Source organism: Dendronephthya gigantea, unplaced genomic scaffold (assembly GCF_004324835.1).
Source record: "Dendronephthya gigantea isolate DGI-Jeju-01 unplaced genomic scaffold, DenGig_1.0 000028F, whole genome shotgun sequence".
NCBI lineage: Eukaryota > Metazoa > Cnidaria > Anthozoa > Malacalcyonacea > Nephtheidae > Dendronephthya > Dendronephthya gigantea.
In genome coordinates this window covers 1,932,399-1,951,134 of record NW_021163038.1, presented here as the reverse complement: position 1 = coordinate 1,951,134, position 18,736 = coordinate 1,932,399, and the positions used below count along the sequence as shown (strand labels likewise).

Here is an 18,736-nt window from a genome sequence, read left to right as displayed (position 1 = left end):
TTGTACTTAAAAAGCCTAACGATAATCAGTTTTGAACGATGTTGTAAGAAAACATCATTGCGGAATCACTGCCAAGTCTTGCTGATGTCATTTCAGGATCTCAATAAGTAATCCATAATTATCCAGTCGCCAGGGTGACGCGCATCAAATGCAAATATCTTTAACTCAAAATTACTAACAAAACTTACAGGAATGGTGAAAATGAGAAAATGTTTCCTAAAAGCAACGAGGAAGCGGAGCGGTGGTTAAAACAATCCAAAAACGATTTAGACGGTGCGCAATGGCTGCTCCAAGCCGGTCAACGCTTCAGTGCCCAAGTTTGTTTCCAGAGTCACCAGGTGGTGGAGAAATGCCTAAAAGCAATGTTATTTAACCGCTGTGGAGTGTCAGGAGAATTACTTGCCTCTCACGATGTCGGAGTGCTAGCGGAAAAGCTTAGAGAAGAGACAGGGCTAATAAACGATACAGTCGTGCAGTCGGTCGGACGATTAGCCGACTATTACTTAAATACTCGTTATCCAAACCGTCAACCGTCTGGGGTCATTCCTTTCCAAGCTTTCAGTGAAAACCAAGCAAAGACAGCCGTTGACACAGCCTCGAGAGTCTATGAATTGGTTGGAAAACATTGGTTAAATAAGTAGTTGATCACGAAAGACAATCTCGAGGCTCGGGCCCTTTTTTTATAATTCATCTTGTATTTCTATAGAAACACGTGACACAAAATGGCGTTGTGCGTGCAGTAATTAACTTTTCTCACGATGCCGCAGTCGTTCCCCTCCGGGGGATCTCGGCGACTGTTTTTTATTTAAGGCAAAATTTATTTTGTCTTGTAAATGACCTTTCATGATGATATATAAAATATAATCACGTTTTAAGAAAGTTGAATGAACCCCCCAAATGCTAGATATTCGTCATCACGAGAAAACCGAATTATGACCTAGATTATGAACATATAAAAACCTGATAATTTGTAACAAATTCTGATTTTACCGCTATTGTGACTGACTTGCCGGGAGGCATTTGTCAAAATGCTGCAGCAAGCCGATTTATTGCTTGTTGCAAGATTGTATAGCTACAGCTCTTAGCGAAATGCCTTTGAAGAAACTTTATGCGCTAACATGAGACGAATATACTCCAAAACTTATATATAATATATATCCGAAAACCTCGAACATGATCAACTATCGTATAACTTTCATGCCTAAATATAGCGGCAAATCCATACGTATATTATCAATAAAATACCGTGTACTTCAGAACTCGTGTGCCGTGTGGGTACTTAAAACCCTCGAAAAGCTCTTGAAAATGCTAATTTTAAGGGCACTCAAAGTTTCTTGAAAGACTCTATATCATAAAAAAGGTTTAAAAATGCTTTGGAAATTAGCAAGTATGTACAAACAAAATTAATTTCGTTAATTCTAATGACACAACAAGATCTTTCGACTTTTTCGTTCCATATATTTTACAAGAATAATCATACTTTTCATGACCTAAAGCATCAAGATTTAGGCGTCTTTAGAAATTTTCTATTCAATCCTTAAAAAGCCCCTTTAAGCGGCGCCCACTGCACGAATTCTGAACTTATTTTTGTCTTTGTAATATGTCTTCAGTTTCTTACCTACTGTTGTTTACAATTATGTTTGCCATTATTGACATGAAGAATGTATCTACACAATTTATATTAAACATTTTAACTAGCATTAAGTATGGCTATGTATAAACTAACGTAGACGGCACAGTAACACAATAAGTGCATGAAAATTTAGAAATTAGTAATTAAGTCTAGAAATGCCACAAAGCTAAATAACATGCATTCCTATATGTGCTACTCGCTAACTCTGAAATAAGCAAGGAAACTGAAAGGTCCAGAAATTGATACCAATATAATTACCAAAAGCTATATACTAGAAGACTAGAATAAGAAATTATATTTATGCATAAATTATAAGAGAGCTACGAGGTCTAGCTGTAACTAGAATTCTCTTAATTCAGTTACGCAGTCATCTCAGAGACTTGACGCATGCGCGTAGTGTTTGGCAGTGGTGTTACTAATCCAACATTGTTATTCCAATAAAACCGGAAGTGGTTAAACCGTCGATGAACACCAAGCAATATATCAACAAAATGTATTTAAATGCATTAACCTGCTTGGAACACTGAATGCATGGAACTGCCACAGAACGCTGTATTCCTATTTGATTTTTAAAACTTGGGCTAAACTAAAGCTTAGACCAGCAAGAATATTAGGTAAGTGAAGAATGTCGTATGAATGTTAAATAAACTAATAGTGATCAGTCATGCATTATTTGTAAGCTTCACGTATACAAGCTTTATAAAACCGTACCTGCAGGCAGCTGCAAGCTTATCAGCAGTGTTATAAAGTAAGTTCAATACGTTTAGAGTGGATGTTAGTGCTAGTTAGATTTAGTTCGATCTCACGAGTCCGTGTGTGATGTTGTATTTTTACAAATTCCATGCAAAGAATAAAGCTATTTTGAAATTCGAGACATGAATTAAAACAAGAAGGGCGAATATATGTGTATGTGTAAATTTTCGAGTTCATTGCAAAGTCCTATATATACGTCGAACATTTTCACATAATATTGCGTAGTATGCGCGCTATTCTGCCCTATACGCAGTCTGCCCTATCTCATGAGACTATATATTAGAAACCTTAAGATCTGAGACGTCAACAACGGCGAAGACGCTATCTAATAATGAGTAGGTTAAATCGAATATTTGGAATTTTAGAAAGCGTCCCACTGTTTGTCTCGGTGCTGTGCGTCTTGTGTGGAACGCCAACATGGATAGCTTTCACAAGTGCCACATCAAATTCGGCTTAGTAAATGTGGTATAATATGTGAATGCAAAGCATATTTAAAAAAACGTTCATGAATAATTCTTGTTATCGTGTTTGTCCGTCCGACCCAATGTGATTGCATGGTTGGCGAGGACTTGTCAGTATCAAATTGAACACGGGCTATTTTAGAGTAAATTATTGCAGTACTGAATGTGAATGTGTGTGAGTGTGCATGAATGTGGTACACATGTGTATCGTATCCGATGTGATTTTTAAGGATGGAAATAAATAGTTAAGTACCCAGGAAAGCCAAATAATATATAATTATATTAATATTATATAACACAGGATGAGAAACACGGGTTACTTCATCCACATCATCGAATCTTATTTACTACAGAACTGTTTCGTATGACAAGCGTTAAGAAAAAAAACTGCAAAAGGAATCGAAATACATGTTCATTATTATCTTAAAACATTCTATAGCTAACAGCCATATTAACAACCCTTTACGATGCCGTTTAAGGGGCAATACTTTATATGTTTATAGGTTATTGGGAGAATGTGTCATCAGTTTGTGCCAATATTCTGATCGCTGTTGCCTATAAAAAACTTTTATTTTGACTGCTCGCATACTAGATGCAAGAGATTGGTAATGGATGTGCAATTTGAAGAAGGTATGTAGAATTAATATGCCAATATTTTCCTGTTAGCTTGCTCTTTTCTGTTTCAAACATTCCTTTTTATGGTTGCTATGAACGGGTCAGAGTCACACGACTGTTCTTAACTGTTGTGTCGGTGACAACTCAAAAAGTAGGAGTAGACATTATAGTCATGCCTATATGTGATATATAGATGAGTTGTTCTACGTTGTTCTTGTTTTCCGAGTTTGGGTCTGTTTATATTACCCTTCTTGCCAGGACAGACAAGTACCGCAGACAACAAGCACCAAGTAGCGTGAACAAAGCTTTCCAATTTGTTACAATTTTGTCTTGATCTAGTATTTTTTTCTTACAAAGTAATCCATATTTTCTAAACTTAGTTTACACATGTTGTCCGGGTAAACAATTCATAAGTAGAAAACCGGCCTTAAGAAAGATTCCTCATATTTGCATGTTCTAAAAGCGATTGTTTAATCATATACTTGCTATTATTTCATCCCGACAGATGGTGCCTGTCCGCTAGTAGAGCTAATATTTTGCTTGTTTTCTCTCATTTTGTTTTAATTCATTGATAATCGTTTCAGGTCACATCTTACCTTTTTTAGCAAGAATGAATTTTGTATGTCGTCGTGTATTCGTACTTTGACCACTAGCAATTAAATATCCAAATCCTATTGTCATCAATTTTTCTGCTTCAAGGTCTAAGTATTGTGAACTATTCAACTAGCGAGGATAGCAGATTACAAGAAAATTTGTAATTTATGAATGGTACGACTTATGTTTTTTCCAACAGATCTTTTCGAACAAACAGGGCAGTATGAACCAATCACAACTCGAATTCGAACTATACTCCGTGAATACAAAGACGGCGTCGGTATTTTCAAAGAATTGATTCAAAATGCAGATGATGCTGGAGCTACTAAAGTCAAGTTTTTGGTGGACTGGAGACAAGGAGGAACGAGAAGTCTTTTCTCCCCTGGCATGGCTGAATGTCAAGGACCAGCATTGTGGGCCTACAACGATGCTTTGTTCACTGACGATGATTTTGAAAATATCAACAAGCTTGCAGGAGAAACGAAAGTCGAGGATATTTCAAAGATTGGTAGGTTTGGTCTTGGTTTCAACGCCGTCTACCACCTCACAGACGTTCCTAGTTTCATCAGCCGAGAACATTTGATCGTCTTTGATCCAAATACTCACCATTTACAACGACACATTCAGAACAGATCTCGTCCAGGAATTCGTATCAACCTTGTTGAGAAATCAGACTCCTTAACACGTTACCACGATCAGTTTCAGCTGTATAATGGTGTCTTTGGTTGCAACACAACGCAAACAGAAGACTTTTACTATAACGGAACATTATTCCGTTTCCCTTTCCGCACGGCCGCCCAAGCAAGAACCAGTGAAATCATCAAAACCCCATATGATCGAGACAAGATTCAAGCTATTGTTCGTAACCTCTGTGAATGCGCCTCAAATCTCTTGATCTTTTGCCAACATATAAAGGAGGTACAAATCTACGAACTAGATGAATCGAGTCAACCTGGCAAAATACAGTTGGTGCTATCCATAAACAAAGATAACAAACAATCTGCTTGGGAGATGGGGCAACTAGCAGTAAACAAAGTGCCGTTCATTGTGGAGTGTTCAAAGTGGTGGGAACAACGCCGTGAGTCTCCAAGTCCCCCCGTTGAATTTCCATCTGATTGCGAGCTTGTGAACATTGAGATTACACAGGAGCAATCAGAATTGAGTGGTTGTGGTCGTCGACACAGCAGTGATCATACGTGGCTTGTAGTGTCAGCCAGTGGGAAAAACGCTTCTCTTAAAATCGCAAGTTCACCAGAAGGTCGGGCACGTGGTTTCTTGCCCTGTGGTGGAGCAGCATTTGTTGTTCAGAGATCTTGCGAGCATGACTCCAACTCCGATCTTTCTGGGGAACTGTTCTGTTTTCTTCCATTGTCTATTCCTACTGGGCTTCCTGTGCATATCAACGGCTATTTTGCCATCATGTCTAATCGCGTTGAAATTTGGAAACGGTCGATTTTGCCAACCCAACCAATCGAGGTGGAATGGAATGAAGCACTTATGAGAGATGCGTTAGCCAGAGCTTACATCATGCTTCTTGAAAACATGAAAGATTGGATCGGTAAGATTAAGGATTACAAATTTCACAAGTCTGTGGCCAAGCAGTGAGACCGTTGATATGAAATCTTGGGAGAAGTTGGTTCAGAAAATTTACCATATATTGTTGGACGCGCAATCCAAGCTTTTTTTCTGCGACGGAATGTGGATGAGTATCAACGATGGCCTAATATTGAGCGATGATTTTACTGGAATCAACGATGAAGCATTGGAGGTATTACGATTAATGAGGAAATCTGTTTTTAATGTTCCCCCTCGTGTTTTACAGACCTTAAAAAAGTTTGATCGATGGCGTATCCTGGAACGACACACTTTGACATTCACCATGTTCATGGAAGCCTTTATCCCCAAAATTAAGACCTTCTCTGCCACCCTACGAGATACCATCGTTTGCTTTGGTTTGGATCGAATCATGAACGATAAAAAATCCTTTCTTTCTTCAGGCACAAAGGAAATTACTCTCTTTAAACAGAATGCCTGTATTTCAGTTTCACAAGAAGGAAAGATCCTCTCGAAACCTTCGGAACTTATCCATCCGTTTGGTCCTGCAGCTGACTTGTTTTCCGTAGAGGATCACCGTTTTCCTGTAGGAGATGAACTTCGTGAAGGTACCAGATTGCATGTTTTGGAAAAACTTGGTATGGTGAAAGACCTGGATTGGGCCAGAATCTACGAAAGAGCTCAATCCGTCGCTAAAACTAGGGATCCCAGACGATGCCGAGAACTAATCGCATACATTAACAAGCGAATAGAACAACTGCCGAAACCAGTTAAATATCGCAGTGTGTTTCATCAGGTTGAGTTTTTGCCAGTGTTGAAAAAACCCGCCGGTCAGTACCTTTTACCTTGGAAAGGATCGTCAGTTTCGGCATTTTCTTCCTCAAGCGATGCTTTCTTACCAAAAGATGCAAAGCTTGTCGGATCTTCCTGTTTAATCATTGATACAACAGACGAAAGTGGTTGTGGAAAGATGAATGCAAAAGTGAAACATTTTTTTGGATTTTCGAGCCGTCTGCCTGAAGACAAGTTTGTAATTCAACAGTTGGACGAAGCGAATAAATTCTGGAGTCAGTTAAATGAAGAGGAAAGACAAAAAGTGGGAAAGAGATCTGCAATTGAATCCATCTGCCTGAGCATTTATAAGTTTTTTAACACCAGAACTCTTAAGGGTGCTGCAAATCTAAGTTTCTTGAGCGAACTACGTAATCGAAAATGGTTGTTTCTCCAGGGCAAGTTTGTAGAAAGCAAGAAAGTGGCTTACGCGTCTGGCGGAAACGGTGCTCCATTTCTATTCACCCTTCCATCCAACTACTCAAAGGAATGTCCAAATCTTTTTGACGCGATGAAAATCAAACGCGCATTTGATGATGGAGATTACATTTTTGCTCTTTCTGAAATGGAAAGCATGAAGCATGGCGGTGCATTGACTATCGATGAGTTACAAACTGCGATTTTTTTTATCACTGAAATAAACGTCAAAAATCCTGCCGTGAAAGATTACATAGGTAAGATTCCACTCCCAGACACTGACAGCATTTTGCGCCCGAGTAAAGATGTTGTAGTAAACCTTAGCTTGTTGCTCGAGGATTCTGGAAATACCCTTAAAGTACACGAAAGGATTCCACCACAAAGAGCACTTGCTCTTGGCGCAAAATCTCTGAAAAATGTTATGTTGAAGAAGTATTCACGTCTATTGGCTACGGAGAGTCATTCGGGCAACACGAAGAGTTAACTGACCGACTAAAAGGAATTCTGGATGGTTATCCTGCAGATGGAATACTGAAGGAGCTTGTGCAAAACGCCGACGATGCTCAAGCCTCGGAGATACACTTCATACACGATACTCGACTTCTGAAATGTCAAAAGGTCGTGGTTGAAGGAGAAATGTCTGCGGAAGTGCAAGGACCAGCACTTTGTGTCTACAATGACAGACCATTTACAGACAAAGACCTGGAGGGAATTAAGAATCTTGGTATTGGAAGCAAGCGAGATACTCCAGGAATGACAAAAATATGGAATTGGTTTCAATTCGGTTTACCATCTTACCGACTGTCCCAGCTTTTTATCCAACGACGACACTCTTGTGTTTCTCGATCCTCATTCCCGATATTTTGATGATGATGATCGTGGCCAAATATTCAAATCCATGGATGCTGAGTTTCGAGATCTCAACTCCGATACACTCAACGGATATCTTCCTGGTAAATTTAATTTAAAAGGCTCTACTATGTTCCGTTTTCCATTAAGAAGAAAAAATAATGAATCTAAGATATCCAACGTGGCCCCTGACATGAAAAAACTTTTGCTGAGCTTTCAAAAGGAAGCTCGTAAGTCATTATTGTTTCTCAATAACATTAAGAAGATAACGTTATCAAAGATTGATCTAAGTGAAAGACTGGAGGAAATATTTTGTGTAGAGTCCGTGATCACTCCGGAGGATGAAATGAAGCGTCAAGAACTGGCACGCCAAGTTGGAGATTTTAAGAACATCCCAACCGCGAAAATAGACTGGGAGGGAGTTAATTACAGCATTGTAATTAATGAAAACAAAAAGAAAGTTGAAAAATGGTTAATACAAAGGTGCGTTGGGTCAGTCGTTTCGACCTGTGCTCCTGAAAATAGCAGAAAGATCCCCGATGGTCGTAAATTTGGTCTTCTTCCACGAGGTGGCGTAGCTGCTCGTCTGTGGATTCATCCCTCGTTCGTCCAGAAACGACCAGATCAAGAATTTCGTGGCATTGTATACTGTTTCTTGCCTCTTCCACAGAATTGTACTGATCTTCCTGTTCACGTCAACGGTCATTTTGCGTTGGATAGCACAAGACGAGGACTTTGGACAGACACTGATGGTAAAGGAGAAAAATGTGAATGGAACAACTTCATGAAAGGCTCTGTATTACCACGTGCCTACGCTGATTTGATCATCGAAGCCCGCGATCATCTGTGCGATGATGACAACCAATTCTCACGTTACCACGAGCTGTTCCCTAGAATTTTGAGGGGTTCGCCTTGGGAAACCCTTACTATTGAATTGTATCGTTATCTTGGACAGACAAGAGCCAATGTGCTGCCATTGCTAGTTCTGGGCGAATCAGGAAACGAAGCGACGATAAATTCTGGTGAATTCCTAACGCGCCACACGTCGATTACCGCCACTTCTAGCTTACACCAACCTGTACGTTTTTCCTGCGCTGAATGGATTTCTGCTGACCAGGCATACTTCAGGCGTTCTAATGCAAGGAAAGATTTTTTGTATCTTTTGATCCGAATTGGCCTGCCTGTGTTGATCCACGCGCCTTATCGAATATGCGAAAGCTTTCGTTCAGTTGATGTTCCTTCGCATGAGGTAAATCCAAACAGCGTGATTAGTTTTTTAAGAGGATTTAATTCGACAGGATCTACTTGCAAGATTGGAAAACTTCCGGAAAAGTTGCGAGCCACTGTCATCGAGAGAGTTGCAGACTTGTTGGCGTTAATAGAATATTGTTGCAGGAATGAGAGTTTCAGCAAACAACTAGAAGGATTACCTTTACTTTTAACACAAGATGGCCACCTACGAATGTTTGAATCACGCCAACCTGTATTTCATTCTACATTTGGCGACCTCTTTCCGACAAAGTCGCACTTGTTTATTCATTCTGAAATTTGCCATGAAATTCCATCAGATTCCACCCTATCGGAAGAAAAGATTGTTCACCATTTAACTGAAAAAGATCTCGCAGAATTACTACCACAGGTGTTCACAGAGAAAACCTTATGTGCTATCAAAAATAATCCACAGTGGAAACTCCCTGCCAAAGGAATTTTATCAGAACAGTGGTTTAGGCGATTTTGGGATTTCCTGCAAAATTACACAAATCCTGAGCCTGGGAAAGATTCTGTCTCGTTAGAATGCCTATCAGAATGGCCAATTATTCCAACAACGTGTGCAAAACTTGTGACAATCAAGGATGCGAAGTCTGTTTTGGACATGACAGTTTTAGGCCACGAGTCCTCCCAACAAGAAAACGTTCGCACATTTTTGAGTAATCTGGAATGTCCAGTACTAGACAAAGACATCACGTTTCAGGAAAGAAATTCCGCGTATGCAAGAAATGCTAGTGCTATAACTGGTACTTATGTCGCTCATCCCCACAATGTCAGGGATGTCCTTGGCGTGCTCCAACACATGTCGACGAAAAAACAGATCGACATTTCAAAAGTATGCGAAGATAGCATTCTCGAATTCCTTCGGTTTGTGCAAGATAACTACAGAAGGTGGGGAGAATGGGAGAAGTGCAAGGAAATAACAAAGGAATTACCGTTTCATAAAGCAATGGACGGACAGTTCATTAGTTTGATCGGTCCCTATTCTTCCTATGCCCTTGTTCCGTCTGGCGTCCCAACGCAACAGTTAAATGAGCTGCAAAATCGAGCTGAATGTCTTTTCTTGAACTCAGACGCATTATTCACCCTGGAGAAACTTTACACCGATCTTGGCGTCAGAGGTGGTCAAAACGTTACCCAGTTTTACGTGAAGTATGTTTTCGAAAACTTCACCATTTTTACGAGGGAAAGTCAAATGAAGCATTTGCAGTACATCAAAGACAGCATTTTCCCGTCACTTCCTCAAGGTGGATCAAATGAAAAAAGCGTGTTTCTAACGAGTTTTAAAAAAACTCCTTGTATTCCTGACGAAAACGGCAAACTGCACGTTGCAGCTGACTTCTTCGACCCATCTAACGAGCTGTTCAAAGTAATGTTTGCAGACGATCTCAAGAAATTTCCTCCGCCACCGTTCGATGATTCAACTTGGTTACAATTATTGCGTGACATTGGATTGCAAGTTGAGGTCACACCCCAGTTGTTTCTCCGATTTTGCGAGACGGTTTCCGAGAAAGGAAAGCGTTTATCCACCATTCAACAAAGCCGCGTACAATCCAAAGAGCTAGTAAAGTGCCTATTTTCGAGCATTGCCTTCGAAGATGAAAAATTTCTCTACGAGGTATCACAAATCAAGTTCGTTGCCGCTGCGAAAGCGGAGGAGAAACTTACCTCAATTCATGAGCAGTATCAGTGTCAACCTAACAACTATACACCGTTTATTGAATTCCGTGATGCAGTGCCGTGGAATCTCAGATTTACATCATGGTCGACTGTTCCTATTCTCCCAGAGTGGGCACATCTAAACGATATAGTCAAACTAAAAAAACTAGGGGTTGCCTGCTCCGGACCGCAATATAACAAAGTAATCGATCATCTGCAAAACATCGTCAGTTCATCTTCTATAGAGTCTGTTGATGGTGATCTGTTGAAAGAAATTACAAAGTTTATTTATCAGTTTTTGTCTAATGCCACGCAATGCGGCGGTGGCAATCCTGATGACAAATGCAGTTATATTTGCGTGGATATTGGTACTCGACTAAAAGATAGCTCATGCATATATCTGCCGGAGGATAAAACGTTTGTAAGAGCAAAACACCTTGTGGTCAAAGCACCTCATAAATTCCCTTTTCAACCATTTCTCTATCCTGTCCCTGGCGATTTTGGAGAATTACAACATTTTCTCAAAAGGCTTGGCGCAACCGAAAGACCAATACCGTTGCAGATTGCATACTTTTTGAAATCCATTCACGAACAGATCGGAGAAGAGATGCTATCGTGTGAAGACGAGAAAAAAGTCAAGTATGCGATGCGTATAATATTTCATTTGCTACACAAAGGCGGAAGTGCCTTAGGAATCGATGAACTGTATTTACCAAGTCAAGGTAAACTACTGGTCAAATCCAGCGAGATGGTTTGCAATGTTTCACCACGTTTTGCCGAGGTGATCAAGAAACTTCGACGTCCAATTCTTGTGCGATTTGAGGAGTGTGGCTTGAAGAAAGCGGCTGATGGTTATATTGATGCTCTACCGGAGAGTTTAACTCCCCTGAAGTTCGACGAGATACTGCGAGAAGAAGTCGCGCCTGACTGCAAACGTTCTATCTGTCCCGAGGCTCATGATGGTTCTGTATGCAAATTTCAAGAACAATTTCAGAATTTGTTGAAATCGGACGAATTCCAAGCGGGGATAAAACGACTTCTAATGCACGATCGAAAGAATCCTCAAGAGTATGAGAAAAAGATTAAGAAATTACGGGCAGACGTTAGGACAAAGTGCGCAGGATTCGAAACTATAAAAATCCATATCATCCATCGTGATTCAAATGAAGTCTTGGACAGCTTGGAGGATATTTGCTATGCAGTACAGGAAAAAGACGCATGGACATTGTATATGCAACACGAATTTAAAGATGACAGAAGATTGCTTTCAGCTGCTTCTTGTGTCAACAAGATTCTAGGAGATTGTATAAAAAGGAGATGGGTATTATAGCAATGCTTAGCTGTTCATTACCATGTGAAATTTCAAGTGAGTTAGATAAACTTGATATTACTTACAGTAGTTCCAAAGGTGCTGATAACTTCGATGACTCGGATGAGGAAATCCTTTCCGATTTGGAGATTGATTGTGAGGATGGAGACGGAAACTATGACTCGAAGCGAGGTAATCGTCGTCGTGGCAAGGGTGGCGGTGGTAGACATTCAGGGTAAGATATTTTTGGTTATGTCGACATAGCCACTGCGATAGTAAGTCTTTAGGGGCTGTTTTTAGGGCTGTTTATAAAAGTTTGTTTCTTAAAGTTTATTGCGAAGTTTCATGCATGTCTACGAAAGCACAGCGTATTAACAGAAATGTAACTTAATTTAAGAAATTTAATGAACTAAATTTAACTAAGATTTAGGGGGGAAGTTTCTTTGGGGTAAAGTGAATTAGATCCATTGAGTGCAAATGCGATAACTTTAATTATGAAATTATATTTTGAAATAAACCTTTATAGGAAAGGTGATGATTATCAGGAAGAAGATGATAATTTTTTTCCTAAGAGCAACGAGGAAGCGACGCGTTGGTTACGACAATCCAAAAATGATCTGGACGGCGCGAAGTGGTTGCTGCAATCAGGTCCACCTTTTAGTGCCCATGCCTGTTTTCATTGTCATCAGGTGGTGGAGAAATGTCTTAAAGCGATGTTATTTAACCGCTGTGGAGTGTCAGGAGGACTACTTGCATCTCACGAGATCGGGAATTTAGCAAACCATCTCAGGGAGAAAACGGGATTGCTAGACGAGATGATCATGGAGTCGGTGAGGCGATTGGCCAACTATTACTTAAATACTCGTTATCCTAATCGTCAACCGCGTAATATCGTTCCTTTTGAAGCTTTTAGTAAAAATCAAGCGGAGGCTGCCCTAGAGGCAGCTTCGAATATCTATGAATTAGTTTCCAAACATTGGTTGAGGAAGTGAAGAACACGAAAGATAATCTCAAGCCCTTTATTCTTTGTTTTATTATATATCTTGCTAAAATGGATTCGTATTGTAGCATAATACAGTGAAACATGCGATTTGATTTGTGAATGCACGTACCAGTACCGGAATACCAGGTTTAATACCTTTCCGGAATTTTTAAAGCATTGTTGTTTCAGCTGTTTTCACTTTAGTATTAACACTTATACATAGGGTGTCTCAAAAAACCCCAAAACTATTGAACTCACCCAAAACAATATAATAGCTGGAGTTTGAATGCCCAAGCAATCTGTTGGGACCCACAAGTGTATAAATGTTTGACATAAGCATTTTTAGTATGCATGGTGACACTAAAATTTGTTTGCATCCACACTTTACACATATATGGATAATAATATTTAATTTTACAACTCAAGCATGTTGTGTTTAGCATAAGTTGCGTAAATTCTCACGGACAAAAATTCGCGATCAATTCATTCAAATCAGTTCAACCTGAATGAGTGATTTCAATAGTTTTGTGTTTTTTTGAGACACCTTGTATAACTTTTCTGAACAAGAACGTGACGCAAGACAGCATGATGACTTGCAGCGAGGATTTCGTCACAATAGTAAAACAAGTCGCGACATTGCACACACTCGGGAAGCAGCAAATGCATGATATACGTATATTTTAGTAAATTAATTTTGTTAGTTTAGTGACAATGACATATCTTTGTGAGTTTTGGCGTTCAAATTATATTTCATGTTTAAGATCATTGTTGCAATAGTGATTCAAAATAGTAGCATGAGTTAAGAAACTGCGGTCGAAAGGCCTGGATCGGTGAGAACGCTAACCTGATAACCTTGAACTGCACTCGGTATCTTAATCTGGAACGAGGCCGTGTCTTGGCTCCTGTGCGAGGCAGACTTCAATCCTTAACTAACTCCGGCTTTGAGGTTTAATCGTTATCCTAATGTCAAATTTCCTGGAGGATAATCTTTTTAAAGTATATCTAAAGTAAAATAAAGTATAATGCCGTGAAAATCATTGATAGATTACGCCATGAATCTTAATAACTGCATGTCAATCAGATCTGGTATGTAAATATTATATTGCAATGCTTTGCGGAAGTGCCGAAGTGGAGACTCGAGACTACGTCTACACTGAGTGACTTCAGACACAGTCTCTTTTGAACTAAATACACGCCTTCTGAATCTCTTGCTTGCTCAAAAGCACATATCTGAAACAAAATTGTGGTATTTAACTGTTAACCTTAAGCATAAACCATATATTGCTGGAATGGTGCTTTCAAGAGTTGTAAAGAAGAAAATTCTCGTGTACTTTTGACGACTGAAGTTTCGTGAACGCCAAATGCCCGTTATGTTTGTTGATATTGATACATGGTAGGTCTGAGTGTGACTATGTTTAAAATACTTGATATTCGTGGCACAAATACGTGCTCGTTTCAAACTATGTGAATTAAAGTCTAATATTGAAGAGGGGTTGTAGTATTTCCACAACGATATACTGAAAGGCCTGTTTACATGAGACCGGTTATCTGAAATCTACCGAAGCGTGAGGTTAATTTGAATTTTTATGAAATCAAACAAGCACATACTATTGCGGGAATGACTACAGGCGGTGTTACACTATAGGCTGCTTTCCACTTACGCGTTTTTTATACGCACGTACACGTACGGAAAATTTTAAATGCTTTTAAATTTTTATTATTTAACATCTAGGTCAACTAATGCATACTAAAATATGCAGAAAACTAAGTTCCTTCGATTTATTCACTTGGTTTTTTCAAAGGTAGCATGTACAAGGATTTAGACTTTTACGTGCGTGTACGTGCGTATGAAAAACGCGTAAGTGGAAAACAGCCTTATGCAACTTTCCTTGCAACTTGCAATGCAATTCTACTCCTGAGGCATCTAAAGTTGACAAATACGAACATTTCTCACGATCTACTAACGTTTTCTAAGCATTTCGAACACTCTTTACTAATTAACATACCTCAAAATTATAATTGCATTGCAAGTTGCAAGGAAAATTGCATAGTGTAACAGCGCCTTACATCACTGGCACGATCACTTTATGTACTCATTTCAATAATATCGGCTAAGCGCGATCATGTAAACAGCTCCTTAGCTTTAATAGGGACGGTCACACTATCAATTTACTGTGAATTTCGCCATTAACTGTGATTTTGCATAAGTACTTTAAATATTTTAACGAATTCGCTGAAAAATATCCAAGGCAACTGAGAGATTAACTATGTAAGTTTCCAACAGACGGTGGGCCTAGTAACTATACAAATAGTTGCCTTTTCTGTAGATCTACCTGCGTCGAACAGCAATTATGTCGTCTTCAACTACAACTTGATATTTGATCACCTAAGACACGACAAGCCGGAAACATGGCCAAACAACATGAAATTGCTCATGAATTTGGCTATCCCGACGAACGATTCCAAACTGTGTTAAGCGACAATTTGCATTGCGCTATTTGTTCGTGCGTGTTGAAGGATCCAGTGATGTGCAAGAACGAACACTGTTTTTGTCGAGCATGTATCACGAAGCATCTTGAAAATCACCAAAATTGCCCTTCTTGTAATCAAGAGCTAACCGTTGAGTCACTCGCAGATGCACCGCGTATTGTGAGAAATCTGCTGTCGGAAAAGCGAATTAAATGTGATCATCACGAGCGCGGTTGTGAAGAAATCGTTGAGCTTGGAAACCTGGCAAGTCATGTCGCTGTGTGTGGCAAAGCTCCAGTTGTGTGCTCGAATGAAGAATGTTCAAGAGAGATCAACAGAGAGGATCAAACACGACACGAGAGCGAGGAATGCAGATTTCGTCAAGTGAAATGTCGAAATTGTAAAGAAATGGGCTCCATGATGCAAGAAATTGGAACTAGTTTGGGTGGTCTGTGCGAGCAATTTGCGAAATTAAATGAGGAAACGAAAACAAGTTTGACAGCGATGGAAAACAAGTTTTCGGAAATGGAGAACAGGTTTGAGAAAAGAGTAAATCAGTTCATTAACCGTGATGGTCCAAAATGTGAGTCTGGACAGCACGAAGGAGCGCCTGATAACATCGAAGGTGGTAGAAGTGATCAAGCTACTGCAGTTGACCCGTTCATTGACTTGAAAGAGGGGAAGAAATACGCGTATATTGTTGCTGGTGGGGAGGGAACACCGGGGAAGCTATTGAATTCTGCTGAGGTTTTTGATAAAACTTCTAATTCTTGGCAAAAGTTGCAACCTATGAAAATCAGCCGTGCTTGTGCAAGTTCGGTGGTCTACAACGATCAAGTCCTTGTTGCAGGTGGGAAGACGGGAGGTAACGCTTGCATAAGTAGCATTGAACAATTTAGCCGGTTTTGGTCTCATTTTCAAGTTAATATGCCTAAGGCATTGAGAGAGCATCGCTGTGTAATGTTTGACGATAGAATGTTCATCATTGGGGGCTTTGATCCAGAGAAAAAGGAGTATTCTGATCTTATCTACGAGGTCCAACTACGTTTTCCTTTCAATACAAAGATTTTGGCCAAATCACCTCCTTCTATACCCGTCCGAGGCTGCGGTGTTGTTCTTGTTGGTGATAAAATTTTGATGTTTGGTGGTTATAACAGAGGTGGTTATGACAATACCAATAACGTGACGATGTATGATATATCTCAGAACGAGTTTAAAGAGCTTGCGCCATTACCTACCTGCATGAAAGACGTGGTGACCGTCAAGTTTGAAGAAAATGTTGTTCTTGCTGGGGGTTTCTCGGGCAGTGATGTTTTCAGTTATAATGTCGAGACACAAAAATGTGTCAATCTGCCATCCATGAGTTGCAAACGTCTTAATTGTTGTGCAGTTGTTGATGGACAATCAGTGGTGCTGATGGGAGGTTGGTGTGGAAAACCTTTAGATTCAGTCGAAGCCTATGACTTTCGGACCTCTGCGTGGAGAAAGCTTCCTTCAATGAACGAAGGAAGGCATAACTTCATTGCAGAAATTATCTAAAGTACCCCAGTATTGTAGTGTTATTGACGAATATAGGCGTCTCACATTAACACTTTTAAAAGGTTTTATTACCAACTAACGATTATATAACCTATTAACATCATTAGTTGCTAGACACTATATATATGTATCATCGTTTTGACGCTATTTACGACGCTATGTAATAACGATACATAATAAAAATTTTGTTGTAATAAAAAGTTTGTGATTCCATTTGCAACTGTATATAGGCTATATACGATTCCCACAACTCATTTACCAGAATATAATTGAATTGTTTTTAAAGATGAGGTAAAGTCCGTTCTGCGCATATATTCCGCGCATCAACACATTCCATCAGTGGGGGAGCAACTTTTGGAATGTTAATGATATGCGATATTAACGGGTTGTATTACAAACGGCAGTTCGGGAGCAAAATTATTTTATTTTATGTCGCAAGGCGAAGAGGCTCGAATTGCGAGTCACGACGATAACTTATCTTATCATAAAGCTGCTAGAAAAAAGCAATATTATGCTGAAAGGAATGCTCCAAGAATTTATTTGTTGAATAAGGCCCGAAATGGCGAGGCTATTTGTTGTCGCTACAGACGCCACCTTCTCGCTTGTCCTACAATTACAAATATATAACGTTTTAAATAACGGCCGGTTTATTTACAAGCTTCGCTTTATATTTTCTTTAAAATATAACAATATTTTCTTCAAAATATGATAAAAAATAAGCATATTCATCACAGATCACAGCCCGTCGAGCGAGAAGAAAATAATAAAATTATAACGACGCATACGTCATGTAAAGATTATATAACCAACGTAAACAAACATTGTTATGCGCAGAATATATGCTCAGAACGGACTTTACATCATCTTTAAATGAGTGCAGAAACAAACATGGTCGTAGCTAGACCGCTATTAAGGGAGAAGTATATTCATATACTCACACAAAAACAAACGCTTTCAAAATAGATCTGGAACGTTTTTTTATAAGGATCCTCAGAACCTTTAAAAGCTGTATCAGTCGCTCTTATTGTCCTACCCACTCTTGAAGCAGGCGAGACATGAAGCGGTTGACAGCTAGGAAACGGGTTTCAGGTAATATTTCTCACCAAGGTATTCTCACCCGTTGCATAATCGCCTACTTACGCAGCTGCCTTATTTCTTCCCTGATAAGCTCTCTTCACAGTTTCACCAATTTTGGACTTCAAGACAGTGGCTAAATATGCCACAAAGCTAAAACTATAAAAGCATTTTTCTTAAGCCCTCAAGTAGGGCGTGGCAGATATAGTTAGAATTCCAAGAACCAGACCTTGTTTTTCCAGGAGAAACGGAAGTGATATTATTATAATCTCGTTTGCTCGAATCGAAAGGGATCTTAAATTGGATTATCAGAGAAGCGCTGTATGAAACTGCCAAAAATCAATGTCTAAGCCTGACTTAAATTGAATTTTTGGAAACTCAATCTTAGCTAGGTCTGGCCTAGCAAGAACTTTAGCTAAATAAAGGAAGCAAGGTTAGTATTGATCCTGTTTTTTGCGGACTGTTACGTCAACGCGTACTATTATCGCTGGGTGGTTTTGAACGTCTATTATTCCTTCTGTCCTTGCGTTAAATCGATAAGACAAATATGAAATGCCTTGTAATGCGCATGTGGTTGCTTTCGATTGACGCATAACAGTATAATTAGCAGTAACGAAAGGAAAAGCTTAATTAAACGCACGGGGCAAATATATTTAGGTTGCTCAGGGGCCGGTTGTATCAAGCCCGTTCGAACGGCGGATAAGTTCAAAATAGAAAGCAAGTCTGCC

General features: G+C 39.5%; 3 protein-coding genes across 3 annotated transcripts; all 3 read left to right on the top strand.

Annotated features, from left to right (window-relative positions):
* The first annotated feature begins 2,114 nt into the window (after positions 1 to 2,114).
* On the top strand, positions 2,115 to 11,965 carry LOC114523813 (sacsin-like). Its single transcript, XM_028544846.1, is given in 6 exon segments — positions 2,115 to 2,247; positions 3,351 to 3,477; positions 4,256 to 5,646; positions 5,690 to 7,298; positions 7,301 to 7,616; positions 7,618 to 11,965. Coding segments are annotated over 5 exon segments (7,686 nt in total). The 5' UTR covers positions 2,115 to 2,247; positions 3,351 to 3,455.
* LOC114523631 lies at positions 11,954 to 13,733 on the top strand. Its single transcript, XM_028544615.1, has 2 exons — positions 11,954 to 12,179; positions 12,471 to 13,733. The coding sequence occupies exons 1-2, from the start codon at positions 11,968 to 11,970 to the stop codon at positions 12,934 to 12,936; spliced, it is 678 nt and encodes a 225-aa protein (XP_028400416.1). The 5' UTR covers positions 11,954 to 11,967; the 3' UTR covers positions 12,937 to 13,733.
* Positions 13,734 to 14,086: 353 nt separating this feature from the next.
* Positions 14,087 to 16,934, top strand: LOC114523811 (kelch-like protein diablo). The gene is made up of 2 exons (XM_028544845.1): positions 14,087 to 14,319; positions 15,254 to 16,934. The coding sequence occupies exon 2, from the start codon at positions 15,336 to 15,338 to the stop codon at positions 16,932 to 16,934; it is 1,599 nt and encodes a 532-aa protein (XP_028400646.1). The 5' UTR covers positions 14,087 to 14,319; positions 15,254 to 15,335.
* The last annotated feature ends 1,802 nt before the right edge of the window (positions 16,935 to 18,736 follow it).